Source organism: Centropristis striata, chromosome 14 (genome assembly GCF_030273125.1).
Source record: "Centropristis striata isolate RG_2023a ecotype Rhode Island chromosome 14, C.striata_1.0, whole genome shotgun sequence".
NCBI classification, from domain to species: domain Eukaryota; kingdom Metazoa; phylum Chordata; class Actinopteri; order Perciformes; family Serranidae; genus Centropristis; species Centropristis striata.
In genome coordinates this window covers 8,257,447-8,279,917 of record NC_081530.1, presented here as the reverse complement: position 1 = coordinate 8,279,917, position 22,471 = coordinate 8,257,447, and the positions used below count along the sequence as shown (strand labels likewise).

Here is a 22,471-nt window from a genome sequence, read left to right as displayed (position 1 = left end):
AAAAAAAAATTATCTTAACAAAGCAGCGGATGAAAAACAATCAAGTTTGAGTATTCAAATGTTCATCCGGTGCCTCGGGGGCGGCGGGGAACAAGAGAGGAGTTTGTCGCTGCCTGTAATCTGTCACACCAATTGCAGCTGTGCAGAATGAATTGGAAAAGATGGAAAATACGACAAGGAGGTTTTCTGGAGGGGCGCACTCTGTGCTGCAGGACTGCTGGCTTTGTGATAAAATTAAGCTAATTTGGACGTCAAAGGGTAAACAAAAAATTCTGTCTTAGATTTCAGTTCAATGGACAAGTCATAGATTGGAGTCTTGGCTGTATTTTAATAGATTTTGTCTGAATAAAAACCGATCTGCAGGGGCGGCATATGCAAATTTCTAAAGAGTGAAATTGCTTTGAATTGTCAGAATTAGAATATTATATAACAATTTTGAATAATCTCCTATTATATACTGTAAGAAATAAAACTCTGAAGATTGTTTCTGCAGAGAAAAGATGACGCAATTGGCTGCAGAAGATACTCATCATCATCAGCATCAGCAGATTACACTTATTTTTAAACTAAATGGAATCAACAATGACACTGATAGGGAATGGGATGAGGAATAAGTGTGAACAGAGGCTGAAAAGCAACGCCTTTCAGATATCCACAATGCAATTCGCCCAGATCCTCTAAAGCCTCCTTTTTAGACCATTATGAATATTAAACGCGTCAGACTATCAGCTAAAGCCTCTTGTTTGCTCAGCAGATTGCTGCAGTAAAATAGATTTGAGTCATAAAAAGAGCCTTTGCATCTGACAGACGAAAAAATATGCTCATGAATAATGATTTTTATGTTGTTTGAAGCACTAATAAGTCATCGTAGTTATAGAAAATTACATTTAAATTGGGTTTTTGTTCTTCTAAGAGAAACTAATTGATAGACCGATGCATACCGTGGTCTTTTTTTTTTTTTTTTTTAGGCATCTTATCATTTGGGAAACTTTAAAGTACACACCATAACCTGTTTCCAGTTTGTATTTGATTGCAGATAAAAAGTGCATTTTGGACACAAAGTCAATTCTTTTATCTGGTAAATGTGGAAATACAGCTAACTTTATGGAGTTGAAGACACAGAGATAGTGGAATCGCACTTCATCTCTCCTGTAGCTCGGACACATGCTGGAGATAAGGAAGAACAATTTGGACCAAACAACAAACAGAACTGGCCTGCTGGGTGCTTGTCTAGCATCCTGATCTATTAAGTGTAATAGAAAGTGCAACTTAAAGGCGAAGGGCATAACAAGACTGTAAGTGTGTGTTAATGTGCCATTAAATATACAGCAGAAACAAATAGGCCTCAGTTACTTAATGCAACTTAATAGAAAAGACAAAAGGAGAATAAGACATGATTTTACTTGTGTTGCAATATTTCCATCCCTGCCTGTATCTCTATTCAACCATATTTTGATGATGTAAGTAGTCAGTGTTGGTTGTTGTGTTGGATAAAAACTAATGAAACATATTTATTTACTTACATTTTTCACAGTCTTACTCAAAGAGCTGCTTGATAAATCACACATTGTATCCTCCTGATTAGTGAAAACACTCTCTTCTTCTGAAGTTTATTTATTGACCTGTTGCACTAGTAAACATCTTGTCCACATCGACCAAAGCATCCCAGTCTAGTGTGAACAGGTACCCAGAGGCTTTTCCGATAACCTTGCGATATATAACAACACATGTAACCATGGTAACTGATATTTCACTGATGGAAACCAGAATAAAATACCTTTAGTTTGAGTTGTTGAGACTAAAACTGGCAAAAACTACTCATATTATTGCCTATATAACAGACGCTCATTATTTCCCTCTGAATGTCTTCACCCAAAACAAAAACAGCCATACAGTTCCTCTGTGCAAGCAGCTTAGCTAAGCTTTGATTGACAGCTCCCCAAAAGTAAGGCCAAAACATCTCCATCGCCCCCTGGTGGCTGGCTGCAGTATAGATCATAAACCCCTGTAGTGTATGGGCCAAATTAAAAACTCAAAGTGCACATCAAATAAAAATTTCCTAATGTAATTTTATGTAGTTCCTATCATGCTGATGTTTGTTCAGGTACTTAAATTCAGCGTTTTGGTTCAAAGAACAGATCGGGAGCTGGAATGATGCTATGTCATCAGCTAACACCCGCGCTAGCTAGCTAGCCTGCTAAGCGGAAGGACAGCCGTTTTCTAAACGTCATATACACTCACCGACCACTTTATTGTGTACACCTTTGCAACTATTGTGTATACCTGAGCTGCTGAAGTTCAAAGGGAGCATCAGAATGGGGACTTTGAACGTGGCATGTTGTTGGTCTGATAATTTCACAAACTGCTGATCTACTGGGATTTTTAAACATAACTATCTCTAGGGTTTACAGAGAATGGTCCAAGAAGGAGCAAATATCCAGTGAGCCTTGATGCCTTCTTGATGCCAAGGTTATAATAGTTTTGGATTTTTCATTAGTTTTAGTTTTAATTTCGTTGTCAATTTTTGTTTTCAAATTCAGTTAGTTTTAATTAGTTTATAGAGTGGGTTTGCAAGTTTTAATTAGTTTTTATTTTCTGGAAAATGCTTAGTTTTAGTTTAGTTTTTATTAGTTTTAGCGTTACTTTTAATTTTTTTGTAATAGGCTATTTGTTGGGTGCAAGAAAATGAATGTTACCTTTATTTCCTTCGCCATGCATGTCAGCTCCAATAAGTCTACTAACTCATAAAACCAAATAGATGAAAAAGGTTTCATATCAACCAAATGGGTTGACGTATGAAAAAAGTTGACAAAGACGAAAACCACGGACATTTTCACTTTGATTTTTAAAAGTTAGTTTTAGTTAGTTTTGTAACCACAAAATACAGTTTGAGTTAGTTATAATTTTTTTGAAAACTCTCGTTTTTATTTTAATTTCAGTTAACAAAAATGTTTTTTCAATTCTAGTTTTCGTTATTTCGTTAGTTTTCGTTAACTATAATAACCTTGCTTGATGCCAACAGTAACTCAAATAACCACTTGTTACAACCATGGTCTGCAGAAGATGAAGACCAGCCCGCCACTTTATTAGGTACACCTCGCTAGTTAAGAAAGTGACCGGTGAGTGTATAGTCATATTTGTCATTTTGAAGGTGACTGACTAATAATCTATGCTGTCGTTTAGGTTTTCATAAACTTGCAAACTGTGTGTTTTCCACATAGCCGTAATTGTTAATGGGACTGTTAGCAGAAAGTTTTGTTTGTGCCATGAATACTACCTTTTTTGTTCCGCTGTGGGAATTTTAAGAAAAGAAGGGGCATAAGTTCAAGAGCATATTGCATTCATTTCACACTTGAATACCATGTTGGAGGGAAAATGAAGTGCATTACATCAAACTACATTAAAATCAGGTGCCAAGTTAACCTCGAAATAGACAGTAGTTTGGGTCTGTGGAATAAAGGTGTGGATACTGAGACTGTCACTAGCGTAAATTATTTTCTGGGTGAAAGAGGACTCTGTTAAGATTGATGGCAAATGGGCTTCATGATGATGTGGCTGACACCAAGATCTTATCAAGAGAGTAACCCGAGCGCTACTTAAATATCCAAAAGCAAATTTCACGCAGTATTCATGCATGGCTCTTAATTTATCACAGCATGGCTTTGTCAACCTGCTGTGTATAAAACCACATTACTGCACTTATCTTCTTTGCCAGCCCCCGCTGCGACAGCAGCATGGCATTGTCTCCAAATTCAATTATCAGATGGCAGGAGACAAGAGTTATTCTTTGCCATTAGCAGAATGGTTTCCTGCAGGAGCATGCTATGGAAATATGCCTTTTTCTTTTTATTTATTCTAGTCTGAGTATCACATTTGGAGTCATGCTTGGTCGCAAGTTATAGTGCTGAGGCAAAAGGTCACGGTAGCTACGCCGAAACGAGCAGTGGAACACACTAAGGTGTAGAATATATATTTCACAAAACTTGTGTATAACATTGCTTGAGGGCAACAATCTGCCCAGAATACATTTTTATGAAATGTTGGTCCCTGCAAATCCAGACAAATACGGATTCATATTGTAAAATCCCTCTTGAACCCCAAGTATCTGATCATATCCAATCACATTCTCTCAGGACTTGTGTGTTCTCTGTGGCACACCAGCATATTTTATTTGAAACGAAGTAGGCTGTCTCCGATGTGTGATTGTCTCATCATTCATATTTACTCTGCTGAATTGAGGATCAGTCAAGCTTATATTCTATACTATGATGTAAGCCCTTGCAAATAACTTCATTAAGATGGATCTTAAAGCCAGCAGATGTAATAGGTAGGCACGTCACATTTGTGACTCTAAAATCCCAGTCTGAAATGAGCTTCAAAACCCGGATTTTCACACAACTAATGCAGGAGATTTCTAGCTTTAGCTGTCTGCCTCATAGCTGCTAATGATGTTCTTTAAACCTGTTGACAAGATCCTGAGAATGAACTTTTTCCTCTCTTTGTGAGAGTGTTATTAGCATAATGATATGCTCCTCAGGGCCCACCAACGACCAGAACGCTCCTTACAAGTGCCTCTTACCCATCAACCACCTCTGACTAAGGACAGATGAGCTGCACTGTGTTTAGCACCCTGAAGCTTAACAAGCCCTTGTGTATTGAAAGCTTGTTTTTGCCTCATTCTTTCTTATTATTATAATATCATTATACCACATTGAGAATACTGCTTTTAAAAATCCATCATTACTAAAATTTCCATTTAACATTATTTTTTCATGTGTGTTCAGTCCACTCTGCAATCCTGTCCTTTTGCTCAGTGAACCTATTTGTTATTGTGACACAAAGAATAATGGAGTTCAGGGACTTGATTGCCACTTGGGCTACCCACGCTACAAATGAGTGTTGCCAGGGCACCGTATAAACTCAAGAGCATCCATCAAATGTCCATCTTGTGACATGAATTTAAATGACTGGCAATTTACACTGCAGTTCGTTTTATGTTAATTATATACAGCCTGGACCACTATACTAAACTTTACTACTAAGTATAGCACTCAGCAGCTGCTCCAACATTATAGGACTGAGAGAGTCCATGAATGAAGTGTTGCAACTCCAGTCCACATGGTAGCAGTTAGGGCTGGGCGATATATCGATATATAAAAGATATATCGATGTATTTTTAAATGTGATATGGAATTAGACCATATCGCATATATATATATAGATATAGTTCAATTTTTTTCTTTTTTTATATAAGTGCTGCTCTTACTAGGGTTTGTCATTTTTAGTTCTTTTGTAATGTTCGTTATTCTTTTCTCATATAAATATATTTATTTGGGGAAAAGATTGGCCTATTTTATTTCATAGGCTATTTTTATTTAAGATATTTGTTTATTTAAATGTGCATTTTATGGAGCTTTGATTTTAAAAGAAGGTACTCCTGTTGTTATACAGTATTTATGTTGACTTAAATAAACAGTTTTGATAAAACTACTTGTGACAAGTCATATTTGATTTTGAGTTTGACTGAACATTTGCTCTCACTTTGCGATAAAAATATCGGGATATTTATCATATATTCAGCCTAAATATATCGGGATATGACTTTTGGTCCATATCGCCCAGCCCTAGTAGCGGTAATGCACCTGTCGCCGTGACTTTTGCTAGCACTTTTTGTGCCTTGTCTATGTTTTTTGACTCAATTCTTTCAAGCCAATATTCATAGTGGCCAAATAGTAGAATTACAATTTCTGGGTCCGTCATGTGATGCCATGGGTCACAAAAATACGTTTTCCTATAGACTAACATTGGGAAAGTGATGTCTGTAAATCAGCGGATACGATTTTATTTGAAATGATTAATTTCATTATCAGAGTTTGATCTATTTGGTCCAGTTACGTTTGGAAAGAGGTATACAATTTAACAATTTTATCTCCATTGAAGTTAGCAGAGCAATGAACTGTGAGTCGACGACTTATTTGGCAGACGTTTACAGTCTACTGTGTGCTTGCTCTTTGGACCCATAGATGCCCAAGAGGAATAGAATTCTAGTTCATTTTATACACAGGAGTCAAACTTTTTGGCTTTGTGTGCCACTGAGAAACTTTCATAGGAATGAATGGGGCTCCAGCGCTGTGTCCAGTTCCCTTTATAAATCCATGTTTCAATCAGAAATGTTGCCACATCGGTACAGTTTTCTTTGAGACTAACTTCACCATGTCTTGTCTCGTAACCCCCCAAAATAATCCCAATAAAACTTTATAGTAAACAAACAATGTTCCTCACGCACATCCTCCCTCCTCCCACCTCTGGAAATTGACCTCCTTGATGTTGCCGGTGTCAGCTCAGTAGTAAATTGTGTAGGACCTGTTCGTTAGTCTGTTCATAAACAAACATAATATGTTAATCGCATCATATTGTTTATGACAAATGCAATTAAAGTTGGATTTAGCACTGTGAAGCCATTATATTGCTGATGTTGACTGCTTTTAAATTGCCAGAACGTTTCATAATGACAAATGGCAGTTCAGCCAATTTGAATTTAAACCTCTGAAGTCCAGGAGATTTTGGTTCAAATTTGTCAACTTCCTATGCATTCATTTCTGTCTCTGTTTAGCATCTTTCAGTCTGTCCTTACATCACATGCATGGCTCCTTTTTCTCCAGACAAGCTTGGCTATCAGTCAGATTTTTCATTTTATTTTAATAAAAGTATAAAGCTGCCGAAAATACAGAAAATACAAACAAAAGACACAGGTGTCTATGGAAATGTACCATTGTTTTCTACTATTTATACACACAAAAACAGCAGGAAACAATAATAAATAATAAAACTACAAAATAGTCTATTTGCATGTAAATTAAAAATAGTAGTAGTTTTCATTGTAGAAAGAAAATTCACATTTTAAAAATGGTCTAGAAACATAAATGGCACACTGTGAAAGATGATTGCACTTTAACTGGCTTTCTCAGCTTGTCTACAAATCATATATAAGGTTATTACTGTAAATAAAACGTGTATTTTCAATAAATAGATGGACTCCAGAGGGTTAAGCTCCAACTCTTCATACATATAATTTTTAACTGTATATTATTTATATAGTTAATCTGGTCAAACCTAACTTTGCTACCTGTATGGAGGCATGAATAAGCATTATTCCTGGTTTATAGGTTAATGTTAAACAAGAATATATCTGAATATGAATTTCAGTGAATGATTCTTTCTGCAGGGAATGTAAGTAACTTTTAGGTGTTTAGAATGTGTGGTGGTGGCTCCTGTATTGTGAAAAAGAAGAGCCTGCAGACAGACACGCTGGATTTATACTTGGTGCCATGGGTTAATAGGGGTCTAGTCATATACCTATGCCGTAAGTTTCGATTTATAGTTCACCAGACGCATGTATAGTACGTGATCAGGCCACACTGTGCTGTAATATTTATTCCCCCGCAGTAACTGTGGGGTCATTCTTTTGTTTACTTTGAAATATAGAGCGATGATGGGAATGTTCGCCTTGTCTCATTACTAACTGGGAGACTGCTGTCGTGCAATTGCCATGTTTACATTGATTAATTCGCAGTGATAGAGAGTGACAGTCACTGCGAGCAGAAGGTTTGCAGTGGAAATGGTTTTGTTAGATGTGTGTTACTGAAGACGAGAAGATAACTGAGGCTTTATTCAACCTGCTTAATGTTGTTTTTACTATCAGCAATAAATCTGCAACAGCATTTGAAAGTTGTTGGAGAAAACCCAAGTAGCCCTTCATAATCTCCTCTCCATAATGGTGTCTCTTCAGCCTGCACTGCAACAAGAGAGGTGTTGAAAATGACACATGTTGTGCAGGATTTTAACACATGTCAAATTCAACACAGTAAATGTGTGAGCCATTATCACACACAAATTGTGTCAGGTGATTTAACACACAAAATGTGTCATTTCAACACATTACATGTTTATTGTGTGACTGAAAATTACCAAAAACTACTACTTGTAGTAGTGTTAATATTGCAACTTAATGTGTTAACCATGAGGCATTTGCATTTTTAAATATTAAAGGGACAGACAGATGTAAAATTGCTAGCCATTTAATCAATGGTCAAAGGTTGACAGGATACAGAACAATTCATGAGCACACAAAAGTACATTAACAATTATCTTAAAGTAGGTTATCTGATTGTATCACTGAGCTTGTGTATGAAGTTAAACAATCTTATACCTTGGGTTTAAGTATAGTTCGTCTGTAAGGCACTTCTGCATTGGTTTCACTATTCATGAATAGTGAAACCAATGCAGAAGTGGCTTAAATCTTCATCCTTTCTGTCCGGCAGGCTCTATTAGTGGCAAAAAGAATCCTATCGTATGGAAGTCTAGGAGAAAATTACCCTTTATCAGGCAAAGAACTATATTTGGTCACTTCAGCCAATATTTTGAGGAAAAAAAGCAAATTTGCTAGATTAAAGTGGCAAATCTACAAGAAAAAAGTTGCAGATTTAAGAGATTTAAAGTGGCAAATCTGCGCGAAAAAAGTCACAGATTTATGAGAAAAAGTGGGAAGAAAGCCAGATTCACCACTTTAAATCTCATAAATCTACGCATTTTTTTCTCGTAGATTTGCCACTTTAATCTCGTAAACTTTTTTCTTAAAATATTATTTTCTATGTTTTTTTACGCATTCTGGCTGTATGTAATATCCTCCAATATTCTCTAGGGTTGAAATTTGGAATTTGCAAGTATTTCAAAAAGTGCCCTATTAAGGGATAAACGTCCTTCTCACTTGATTTTTTACCCCAGTAAACTTTTTCCTAATGCGTTTATGGTCTCAATTGTTAGTTCAAGTCTGCTTCAATACAGCACAAAGTTTATTTTTCTAAATGATGGCCCTATTTAGAGTAACATCAGGCAAAGCAGTGTGTGCTTTAGGGAAAGGCTAGGATGACCAGATGAGAATGGGTGAAATTTGGGACAGGAGTTTAAGGTGTGTCCTGGCTATTAAAAATACTTCAATTTTCAGTATTCTGCAACAACGGGGGCCTGCAGTAAAAGTTTGGAAACCACTGCTTGAAGGATTCGGCTGTTAAGTGTTCCACATTGCTAACCAAACAGAACAAATACGGACACTTCTGGCTCCAAAAAACTTGATGTTGAAATCTACGCCTCATCATTAGCTTGTGATACTATCCCCACCCCCCCACTAAACCAAAGCACCCACACCCAGCAAAAACGGTGTAAGCACCCAATTACTGACCTCCTCATTAGGTGAATGCTTAACGAGTGTGATACAAAAGATAATAAGCCTGTAGCACTCGTTATGTGTTCCCACATTGTGCGCGTTGAGGGCTCCTTTAACAAGCTGTGCGATATAAGCCGTGGTGAGGGTATTACATCAGTCAGTCAGTAAAGGACACTCATTGTTGTTGGCTATTTTACTCGGCAGTCTGGTAGGAGCCATACATTCAACTTTTGATGAAACAGCTTGGGGTTTGCACTCCCAACTCTTCACTATTAGATCAAGAATTGATTGCAACATCCTGCTGTTTGGCTACAAGGCATAGGTCTCTTGGTCTACAGAGCTGTGCTGCTGGTATTTCATCAGTCCACACTTAGAAACAGGGTAGATAATGTCAGCTGTGGTTCAAGGACTAATACATATAACCAACAGGCAGAGAACCACACTGCTCTCACAACAACCTTGAGCCACATTGGAAGTTAAGCATTCACCCTGTTGAGGCTTTGAAACCACACCTGAAACTGCTGTTGCTTCATTCTGGCCTCGCTGCTTCACCTTCCTGATAAAAATCTATCTACAGTGTTCATTCCTCATCAAGATTATTAGTCAGCTGGAACTGGCATTTTGAAAATTTACACACACTCTTGGAAAGGAGAGCAGCGAACTATAGTGAGAATGTGAAGAAATGAGACGGTACTGAAATACCACTGACCTTTAAAGTGTTAGGTGGCTATTACATGCTGCGTGATCGGGCTGCACCTTGAAGCACAGGGCCGTGTTATGGAATGCCGCGCTGCTTGGCTTTGAGCATTTTGAGGACAAATGAATAATAATTAGACAAATAATGTTCAACAGCCTGCTGGGAGGCAAACAGCCTTGACATTAAAGACGCCATTAATCATTAATCATTTAGCACACTCTCACTTCTCTCACTTTTTAAGAGGAAGAAAAAAGACTCCCCTGAGAGAAAACTGCACAGGTCTACAATTTCAAATATTCTTTTCGAAAGTATGTGTTTAACAGTTGTTGTTTAAGTAAATTAACTTGTTTATAGCCAGAACAAAAACAGTTTTTTGCAGAGCCTTTGGTTTTTTTTAAGGTTTTGGGGGCGGCTCGGGCTCCGTTGGTAGATCGGTCACCTACTGATCGGATGGTTGGTGGTTCGATCCCACACCATGGCAGCCAACATGGCGAAGTATCCTTGAGCAAGATACTGAAGCCCAAATTGCTCCCGTTGCTGCGTTTATCAGTGTGTGAATGAATTCCCAATGGTGGCAGGTGGCACCAGTGTGCCCTGGTAGCCTCACTGACCAGTATGAATGTGTGTGTGTGAACAGGTGAATGAGTATAGTGTGTAGTGTAAATCGCTTTGGATAAAAGCGTTATATAAGTGCACTCCATTTACCTTTTTTTTTCTTGCATCAGTAATAAAAACATGGATAACTCAACAAGATCTCGGAATGAACCGTTTGTCAATACCATCCGTAACGACACATATGAGCTTTTGTCAAAATGAGCGTTTCACGGTTCATTGTATTGCAGAGTGTTGTAAAAATAGCACACACGTCATTATACATATGCATACGGTTTGATAGGTAGCGTGCTAATGTTAGCCGGCAATCGATATCGTGCTAGCCTTAGCGGGCTAGCTAGACCAAGACCAACTCAATGCCGTTGAAAGAGACCAACTCAAACGTGCATCATTCATTTATTTGATTTGTTTAACTGTATTGTGATTGATACGGGCTAGCGGGCTAATGCTGGTGGGTTTTCAGGCCAGCACTAGCCCGCTAGCATTAGCTTACATCAAAGTCCAACATTAACATCTTACATTCAGTGTTAATTAGAATGTATTCGGCATCCATAAAGATCAAGATTAGCAGCACAGATGTTGTAGCGACACATCTTTGTCTGCCATTGTTATTATACTTGCCGAGAGGGCGGAGACATACAGACTGGAAAAAGAAAACAGGTCCGAACCTGCCCGGGCACCGGTCCCTGCTTGAAAACCACCTTTTAAACACAATTCACAAAGTGTGAGTCACAAAAGTAATGTAAGTTACGCAAACAATGCAAGTTACATAAAAAGTAATTGGTCCACAAGATGGTTGCGGAGGACAGTCAAAAACATTAATGTGAGTTGTATTTTGCTCCATGTACCAACCCCTCATATTGAAGTTTTTGAGGGAAGACCAGTCTGAAATATTAATTTAAAAACTTTATACTTTATGAGAAATTTGAACCTGTTTCTTATCAGCTAATCTGTCATAGTGTTGCCTGCTGGCAGGCAAAAATCCTTGACATTAAAGATGCCATTAATCATTTAACTAATCTCTTATAGTGTTTAATAAATGTTACTGGAGGGTATTTCTCTTCATAAATATGTTTTTTGCGGCTGACCAGAGCTGTATGGTCGGGAGCAGTAAGGCTATGAGTTAGTGCTCGCAGTGGCAGCATGCATTTAAAACTACATATAACGGGTCATTGGAGTTTAATTTGATTTAAAAATGTTCTTAAACACTCACGACAGCTTTAGACGTATCCACCCATCCATCCTGTCTAATGAAAAGAAATACTGAGATAATGTGGTAACTTTTTCAAGACACCCCCGAACACAATCTTTTTGTTGTCACAGGTAGCCCAGGAGTTTCTTAGGGGCTCTGTTTTACATTATACGTCAATAACCAAGCAGTGAGGCTTGATGTCAGAGCAATCGACCAAGGCTTGCACAAACAATACAACAGAAGCCCATAATCCACTCAGGCTGGCGTAATATTGCAGCACACCTGCCAGTTACAAAAGAATGATGTTCAACTGAGCAATGATACATCGATACGGAATCTAATAAACTATTAAAATACTTGCCTCAATAATGCATGTCCTTTTTTTATCTGAAGTAAAGCCATCGACGTTTTTTAGCGCGGCCTATCTGATCTGGTGTAAAGTGTTGTTCACCCACTGATGAAGAAAGTATATTTCTGTCTGTTCAAGCCGCGTCTAATAAAATCCAGACACAACAGAGCTCCTGTTTGAAAAGCTTCAACTGGAGGGAAAAATCATCAATCCATCAATGCTGTAGACTTTTGCACATTTCAACCTGACTTGTATATTTGAGATTTTTACAGTCACTTACGTTGATTGAAGTTGATTGATGCTCAAAGTACTGGCATTTTATACTTGTAGCCTTCATCTAGCCTTGCTACAAATCACTTGTCAAGATATCTGTCATCAGTAAAAAGACCTCCACTCTGAATTTCACTCCTCCAGTGAGAATGAGCCATCTGCTCTGGTTTCATGCTTTCCCTGAAAGGGTGTTACTGACTACAGCTTTATGATTCTCCAGATCTACTATTACAGAGAGCCACATCAAAACCTATTCATTAGCTAGTGTTTGATATACAAATTGATACATATTGAGCCTAGTCATTACATGTAAATGTTTTAAACCATTCTTCAGTGTGATTCCTGGCTATTTATGTATTCCAGGTAAAAAGCCTTGGTATCCTGTGTGTGAGCAAACCATCTTGTTGGCGAGATGGGCTTTTCAAATGCTCAATACATCTGCCCCAGTTTGTTCTGATACCATCTGGTACAAATTCCCAGTGCCAGGGGGGAGTTAGAGCAGAAGTTGAATATTGATTAGACCAATCTGAAATATTCGCCTCCATAGAACAGTTGACACCGCACGCCCCCACAAGATTAAGTGAAGGAGCAGCCCACTGAATCCATTTAACAACTTGAGTTAACTTCTTGAGTGCCCTTTTCAGACTTGCATAATTGTAGCATTGACCCCTGCAGTGAATAATTGAAAGAGCCATGCAGTGTACAGATCTCAATAGGAGCTTTTGTATAACAAAAAAAATAGGGGGGAGGGGGGGGAGACATGTGAATGCATGACAACCAATGGCGGTTCTACGGGGGGCAGTGTTCCTGTAATATTAAAACTGGACCCCCCTCTAGCCCCCTAACTAGATCACAGCTGGCGCAACTGTCTGACTGTAGCTTGCTCTGTTTTGAAGTTTAGTGACGATTCTGGTCTCATATAAAGCTAAAATACCTACAGAAACCATTGTTACCAACCAATGTTTTGCTAACTGGTCAGTAAGGGGGCTAAATGCAATCCAAAGTTAGCCATTTTCAATGGGTTCCCTTGACCTCTCATGTCAAGATATGTACATTATAATTGGTTCTACCCCCTTTTCAGACATGCCCACTTTATGCTCATCCGATTTAGTATGGGGCAGAATTCATGCATTATATTTTGTGCAGTGTAAAGTGTGTTATACGCCTTATTTAAAATGGTGTATTTTAATATTTTTACTTGGGTCCCTAAATAGTCTTGTGATTGCATAACTGGACTGGAAAACTGTAACTTGTGGATTCAATGAGGCCGATTGAATTAATGGTTTAATACCACCCTGAGCACCCCCAATCTTGTCTGATCTCGGAAGCAAAGCAGGGTCAAGTACTTGGTCAGTACTTGGATGGGAGACTGCCAGGTGCTGTAAGCTTCAGGCAGCTGTGGCTCAGATGGTAGAGGAACGTAGGTGGTTAGATCCCTAGCCATGGCAGTCAACGTGTCAAAGTATTCTCAGGCAAGATACTGAACCCCAAAGTGTTCCTGATGGCTGTCCCATCAGTGTGTGAGTGTGTCACTGTTTGTGTGTGAGAGACCATGATGATAATGAGCAGGTGGCACATTGCATTGTAGCCACCAGTGTATGAATATGTGTGTGATTTGGTGAAGCTGACCTGCTTTGATTAGTCACTATGACTAGAAAAGGGCAATACAAATGCAGTCAATTTACCACATATTAAATAGCGTGTCTTTTTACTTCCATTGAAATTAATTAAGGGAGAAAAATGTTGGGTTTTTCCTACTCTTTTCACAGCTTCACAGTTTTTTTTATTTGATCCAGGGTTGCACCTAAGAGATAGAGAAGTTTCACCCAGAGTTAGGGTTAGGCACCAAAACCACTTGGTTAAGGTTAGGTAAAAAGAACAAGGTTAGGCTTTAAAACAATAATCCTGCACATAACTTTGAACAGAGAACAAATACCGGTCTCCAGGTTTAAGGTCCTGGGTTGGTTGGGGCTGTCCCTTGTGTTTTACATCCACCCCAACCCTCACTTTAAATGGTCTAAAACTGCCACTAATGATAGTTTTGTGCTTTTCAACAACAAAAACTACCTTGCCTTTTTAAGCCTTAGTGTAAAATTTAAAATACAATTTGTTTGGTCATTTTTGGACAAAGACAGCAGAAGAAGAAAATAGCTCTCTTGTTGTTTTCCTGTTGTGTGAGACAATAACATTATGTAAATTTCCATTAAAGCCCGGTCCAAGGCAAACTAATGTTACCTGCAATGCCTAGCATACAGTAAGGTACAGTAGAATATCTCTGAATGTGCTGCAGAAATGATGAAAGCTTCACTATATACTATTTGATATGTGGCATGGTGTTCCTCTGCCCTCACTGTCGTCCTTTTTCATCTGCTCTAGACAGCAGGGATCCATTTGGTGAGCAATTCTTAAATTCCCAGAAGCTGTAGTTACCATTAAGAGAGAAATCCACCAATGTAGTCCTGTCAAAAGCGGTTCTCTTCTACTGAGATATTGCACCATAAAACCTCTTGCCAATACCTCTCTTCTTCCATACATTGCAGTTTAAGTCTATATAAAGCAACAAGCAACGTGCAGAAAACCCTGGCTTTACTCCTCCAACAGCTGACAGAGGAAACATTACACATTACTTGTTAATGGAGAGTAAAAAAAAAAGCTCTTTTTCCGCCATCTCTTCATTTCTGATGTAAAATGGACTGAACAGTCTGTGCTGAGAGTTTTGTAGATGTGTTCATGCAAAATGACACATCATTATTCTGTAAAATACAGCTCCTTTCGCCCCAGAATGATGCAAGTGATGATGCAGTATCATAATAATCAGTGCTGTGTCGATAATAACCTCAGACACATCTGGTGCGGCAGCTTTATTACTGGTGACACGCTGCTCTCCCCTGGGACTGACTGGCCTTCCTACCATTTCACAGCTGTAGCATTGCTTTAGTTAGCTGTCTTGATGTTCCTCCTGTTTTTATGAGCTGAGCTGATGATATGTTTTTTATTTGGTTTATTAAGTTAGTTAAAATATCAAGTTTGGACTTCTTTTTTATTACCTCCACATGCTTTCGGTAGCTTTGTTTGCCTGTTTGTCTGTCAGCGGGATTACAAAAGACTACTGGGCTGATTTTTATTGTGTGTGAGTGTCGGGGGGGGCATTCATGTGGTGTTGGCATAATCTGAAAAAAAAATGTTCAACTGGAAAATTCATGCAAATGAACTTAAAGCTCTCAAACAAACCAAAGAACGATTTTCCAACTCAGCAAATGGGACTGAAGAGCATGAGAACGCACTATTGGCCTTGGTTGAGGTCTTTGCTCTCCAAATAGTCGTGTTTCAATGAATTTTGATGCATACTTTGAAGATTTGCATGAGAAAAACTTGATCGAAACACCAAAATTTGTGAAAAACATTCAAAAATGCGCATCAAAGTTTTTACACTAGATATAGGTGGTTTTTGTCTTTTTCAAAAAATATTTAATGTGCTAAACAGGAGATGGAATTGCTTTTTGTGAATAAGTTCTGACGTAGCGAACATTTAACTTAAGACGAGCTGACATGAAAGAACAAGTATAAGTTGGACAAATAAATCTAATTCCTGAAGTTGTCCAATTAGCAACCTATTTTTTATATTTTTTTTCTCTCTTGCTCGATCTCTTCTTCTTCTGCTGTTTTCTTTCTCGCAAAATCTCTTCTTCTATTGTTTGCTGACAAATTAGCCTACAGCAACACATTACACTGCTATCTTCTGACCAAAGAACATTTTTCAGGTTTGTTAATTCGACTAACAAGTTCATGGAAACGTCACTTATTCGAATTTTCTTTAATGCAACATTTAAAAATTTTGCATCAAAATTTCAATTAGACTGTAATGGAAACACGGCTAGTGTTAGAGGCACAGTCTGTTCTCATCTACTGTTTGTATACTTAAAATAATGCACTGAAACTTGAAGGAAATCCACGTAATTATGAGCCAAGAAATGCTGGTCATTTGTTGTTTGGCAATGACCGCTAGTGGTTCTGAGAGCACAACAGGAATTGAGGCAATACATTAGATATAAATACCAATAAATGTTTGTGTTCTCTTTAAAATTAAATCTGTTTTTTGTTGCAAATAAACTTCAATACATCACATAAGTGACCTACTGCATCCAGAATTTACGTTACAAAGTACTTATTTTGACCAAAACCAGATTGTTTTTTCTAACCTTAACAAAGTAATTTTGCTGCCTAAGCTTAACCAAGTAGTCTTGTGTCCAAGCATTACCAATGTTTAACAGGAACTGTGTGATAATTTCACAACGAAAAATGGTCACATTTTGTAAGTTATCATATGAGCTGTTGTGCACAAGTTTCTGTAAGGTATAATATTAATTAGCTGGTACTGGATTACATATTTTTGACTTGACTATACATTCCAAATGAACAACTGACAATGAATTAAGCATTTTAACCCTCTGTAGTCACCAAAAGCACCAGCGCATTACTTCTTCATTAACTAAAAAAAAGTAAATTTACCTCTAAAGAACTGGCTTGAAACTCCATACCAGTTTTAGTTTGATGATGATATACTAAGTGGAGATAAGGTCACATGTATTTTGTATAAAAAATATAGAACTGGATCTAACCCTCTTGTATGTTATATTTGCAACCTTTCTTCAGATTTGCAACATTTAAAATTCTTCATTGAGCGTGATCGTGTTTTGGAAGTTAAATCCCCCCGCACAAAATCCCATTTATGTTGGTTTTTCTTTGTTTCATTTGGGTTCAAAATGTTGATCCAGTAAGTCAGGATGAAAAAAAAAAAGATCAGGTCATATAGGTGAGGTTGTGCTGAAAAAAATACCAACATAGCATTTAAACATTTTTTAAGTGGTGTATACAGGAAGGATGAAAAGGATTCAAAAATGGACAAAATAGCCCAAGACTCCATAGTGTAAATATGCATAATATACAGTTTAAAGCTGCTATAATCAATACTTGTACACCACCAATGGGCAACAAGAATTCCCCACATTGTTTTTGTTTTTGTGGCACACAACTTTACTGTTCTGATTTGATCTCACTGCTCTCAACAATGTTCGAGACCTAAAAGTATGTCCCTCAGGAGTTGGTGGAGATCAAACACACACCGAAAAATGAGAATAGAAGCAAACACAGGTTTAATAACCACTTTAGGGACGAAATATGAGTGATATGTGGAGTGTTTTCTTATCCAACCCCAGTCAAGGACAGAGGATACATGAAGGAAATCTGAATGAATTGAAAATATGCTATTGGTTTAAATAAAATTGATTTGACTTGACCCAGTTGATAAAATACAACCACTCCATTCTTCTTGCTGATGTTACTAAGTGGTCTGTCTTATTATAGCATTAGCATGGAGCACAAAAGGCAGCTATCTATGAGCAAAGATCATGGTCCTGTCAATGCTTTTGTGGTGATTAATTATTTGTCCCATTTTCTCAAACCTGTATCCATTTATATTTCATTTCATTTTATTTGCCAAGGACTTCCTTTTAGATACAGAGTTAGGTCATGGTGATTTGTTAACCCAAGAGGCTCCACCTTGTGTCTTTTTATATCTTACATGTTGCAACATGAAATAAAAATAAATCTCTCATCAACTGTAAGATAGACTGGACTCAAAGTGCTTCTTGCAGGAGGGTGTTTTGAGTCCTGACAGGCTGAGGCTGAAAATGTCAAGTTGTTATAAAGCTGTCATCTCACAGTCAGTAATGAGGAAGGTGATATTGCACAGACTGGAGCGCCTAAACAGGTGATGCTAGGCACATGGGGGGTCAGCTTTATGATTTCTGCTTTCTGTGTCACTTCCCTCCACTGACCGACACTGACTGCCACTGTCAAACTATCTTCCCACCAATTACTGCTCCAGCTTGAGTGTGTATTGTTGGACATAATAATAGGGACGCCTTGCCTTGCCTTGCTTGCCAAACAGTAATTGTCGAGCTCTAAATGGACACTGGATTGTTCAGAATTGCTGTTCGGATGACCAAAACATGGTGACAAATTGTGCTTTTTGTCTTTTTTAGTCTTCATATTTACATATTTCTTCTTAAAATAGTGGCTAATTTTGCATGTCTCTGTGCGATACGGCTTGGCTGACTTGGGGGATTCGTGACAACTTGCCCCTTTGTACATTGTGGGGATTTGTGCAACAGAAAGCCAAATGTTTCCAATCTTTCTAACATGTGGGTGAAATAAACCTCAATTTGGGCTGTCCTGGAAAGGATAAAGATGACAAAAGAATACCCCAGAAACAAAAAAATTTCCTTCTTTGTCCCTGCAGAATGAACCAGGCGCCCACCACCGGGTTTGAGGAGGATGTGGGCGGCAGAACAACACATCACGTCATGTATCCAGAAAGTGCCATAGACCTGGACAATACCACCAGCCTAGTGCTGATCCCTTTCAAGACTCTGGACCTGCAGTGGATCATTAGTGCTCTGACCACGGGCACCATTAAACAGTAAGTGTTCTTATTGAATATTAAACCTGCACTAATCAATATTTTTATGTAAAGAATGGACTGTTTGATGTTAAAGGTTCTGCTCGCTCGCTAAGAATTATCACCCGACCCGACACTTTCTCTCAGCCCTACAGAACTTTTAAGCATATTTCAGCTCATTATTTTGGTTTTACAGCTTGCAATTCATCAACCTCATTTCCAGCCACAGCAGAAATGAAAAACTCCCTGTACACTAGCTTCCCAGCACCACAATACTGACAAATAAAGTTGGCAACTTACTGCTGAACATACTGTTGTAGAAAATTTACCAGCTGTAAGGATTTAAAACAAAACTTTATTTTTAAATTTTAATAATATTAAAATTGGACTTGCATTAGCCAGGTGACCACAAAAAATGAAATGTTGGTGTATAATAAAGGCCTTTAATTGATTTAATAATATATATTTTTGAATTGTCACCTGAAAAAAAACGAAATTGTGAAGTTAAAGGTAAAAAAAAATTTTTTTAAAAAGCAGTGTGTGATACAAGTTAACAAACACACGGACAGGAAATACAGTGTAGGGCTGAAAAAATTAATCAGAATTTTATCAAAATCTCAGTCTACTAATGCAATATCTGAATCACTATAAGTGCAATAAAAACAAAAGAAAATTTTGAGAATAATGCTGACATTTTGAGATGTCAAATTTTTGAGAGTTGACTTTATTCTCAACATTTCAAGTTTATTCTCATCATTTCTGCTTTATTCTAGAGTTCTATTAAATCCCCAGTATTTACATTTCAATGTCAACATTTGCACCTTATTCATTACATTTACTTTATTACTTTATTATTGACATTTCCACTTTTTTATTAACTTTTCCACTTTGTAATTGCCATTTCAACTTTATTCTCCACATTTAGACATCTTTTTCGATGAAAAAGTTCAAAAACTTGAGAAATATAAAAGCCTTGACAGCATTATGATGCATCATGCATGTGTTTCACTCCAAAATCCATTTACACTTTCCAAATACCAGATTGTCATAACAACACTCACTCAGTATTCATAGTTGTCAGATTGCCATAACTAGGACAATCACTCAGTGTTAATCTTCCAGCAAATTTCACCTTCAGCTGCTTTATTCTCACTGACCCGTAATCATTAGCTTCATTACTGGACGTCCAAAAAAATGAAGCCACTGCCAAAACTCGAACATGCCAACATGTTAGACGGTGGAAGGACGAGTAAATCCAAACAAATGTTTCCTATAAATGTGCAGTTGTCTTCCAATTCTGCCAAAGCAATCATTCTGCATCATTAAATTTCACTTCACTGGCAGTAATGTCAGCATTAGCCCGACAGCCATTAGATCTTAACTTAGTGTTGTGAATTATTTTGTTACATTTTCTAGTCTTGTTAAATAGAACAGACTCTATGAAAGGACAGAGCTACGTGAAGGTAACACAGGAATTGACACCTAAAAAATGTAAGCACGTCTCTATGCAAACGTGTAAAGCCTGTGTGTGTTGAAGGATGTACTTTTAAATGCGGGGTGTATAATGTAGTCTATTAGATGCCAGGCAATTTTCATATGTATTCACCACAAAACCTAGAAGAACTGGTTGGATCATTGTATTGTACAGCACACATTTCCAAATGGCATTAAACCAGTCGGTATAATGTTTGAATTTTAATGAGACACATTGCTGTGGAGGCAGTAGCCTTGATAAACCTTACTTTAATTGGAAGCATTTGTCTGGATTGTATCTTACAGTGAAATCATTACTTTTCATTTCAGTAATTAGTATGCCTTCCCTTTACATTTTAAACAGCCTGCCCATGCATGTGTTTTTTTTTTATTTACATTTAATTTAAATTTAGCACTTTATCACCCTAATATGATCGTTTTTTTATCTCCTTTAAGGCAAGTTTTTCCTATGCAAACTGCAACATTTTCATATGCAAACACCTCCGGACACCTTTATTCAAAGAGCCTCTCCCATTTTTACCCTGTAACTTTGCAGTTTGTTTTTATAGAGAACCGGAATGACTAACAACTCCCCATGCTCTCATGTGATAAATGATCCAAAATGCAAAAATTTGACAGTGAGCCTACTGTACTCTGCAATATGCTCACGATATTTAATCAGCTTTCCTCAGTTTTAATAAGGAAAAACACTGAGCATTTATTTTTAGACATGTCCTCAGTTAAATGAGATTAAATTCATGGATTTTCACACTGTGATTGTGGGTGTGATAGCAGTGATTATAGACAATTATAGAGATTTTCAAGGCAATCAAAGCCCAGATCTTAAGCTCCTGGTATTTTCTTGTGTTACAGCACATACACACCTGTAACTTCCAGGATAAAGGCAAACAGAGACAAGGTGAGTCACACAGAAGTCTTTGTTTTTAATTAAAATGGTTATCCTTTTCTTTGGGTATGCTATATTCTATTCCATCTTGTAGAAAAAAACCCTAATATATCCTATAGACACTCTATATGGCCAAACGTGCACAGATACTCGTAACCTTAGACTTGTACACATGTGACTGAATATCTCATTTAAAAGAATTAGTCAATGTAAACTGATGCCAGTGGGCCAGTTTTCATCCCTAGATTGAAAGATGAAATAGAATGCATGATTTTCAGTTGAAAGGGTTTCAGTGGGCACATCTTTGTCCTTAAGCGTCTAAATGTATGTATTTTGGCTACACAGTTTATTATAGACTTATTATAGGAACTGAGGTTGAACTTTCAAAATCTGAAAAAAATAAAAACAAAATTTATACAGTATACTGTCCTACAAAGCCTAACTGCAATAACTACATTTTTGGTCGAAATTGAGTTTTAATTAAAAATGAACTCCTTTATGTCTCTTGTATCTTGTGACAAAGTTTTAGATTTCAATTTTGCTTTATTTCAGAGAAATAATGATATAAAATTGCAGTAGCTACAAAATCCAACTCAAAACCAAAGCAGACTTCAGTAATTGCTTTGCATATATACACTAATTTAAACATTTAAAAAAAGCAGTGTAGCCTCGTATTTCTTCATTGTGTTGAATAGTGAAGACAAGAATTATATAAATTAATCGGTTTATTTGATAGGGGAATTATTATCTAGATAGTGATTAAGTAAAAAAGTGAGATAAAATTATATTAAGACTAAAATATAACATTACTTTACAATATTAAGTCTAAAATACACAAATCTTTGAATAGAGTTGTTAAACACTTTTAACTACACTTCTAACAAAATCAATTTGAGAATGTTTATTCACTGAAAACAAAATATAAAAGCTGAAAGAAGACAACAACATTGTAGTTACTGCACTCTGGTTTTGCATTGCTGTAAAAGGTTCTAATTGTAATGTGAGTGCAGTAACGACATTTTTGGGGTTAACTGTCCAATAAATCGTCAGGATTTTTTAGCATAAAAATTACATCATCAGTACTTGTTGAAATAAGTGTCAAATCAACTACCTACCTATAACCCATTTGGCTGGCCGGTTATAAAACTTTAAAGCAGTTTTTCTCAGTTTTACCCCTTGCGTAGTTACTGCAGTTAGGCTCTGTAGGGCAGTATACATTTATGTCAAAATTGTATTAGATATTAGAAAATAGAGGTTAGGAATCAGACTGTAACTGGAGGGTTGCCGG

The 22,471-nt window shown here is 37.2% G+C and overlaps 1 protein-coding gene across 1 annotated transcript in view; it reads left to right on the top strand.

The window, feature by feature from the left end:
• Positions 1-22,471, top strand: part of LOC131985441 (CMP-N-acetylneuraminate-beta-galactosamide-alpha-2,3-sialyltransferase 1-like) — an 88,633-nt gene that overhangs the window by 63,633 nt on the left and 2,529 nt on the right. The window contains exons 5-6 of the mRNA XM_059350556.1: positions 18,645-18,824; positions 21,150-21,195. Coding sequence (XP_059206539.1) covers positions 18,645-18,824; positions 21,150-21,195 — 226 coding nt within the window. The remainder of the gene's footprint in view (positions 1-18,644; positions 18,825-21,149; positions 21,196-22,471) is intronic.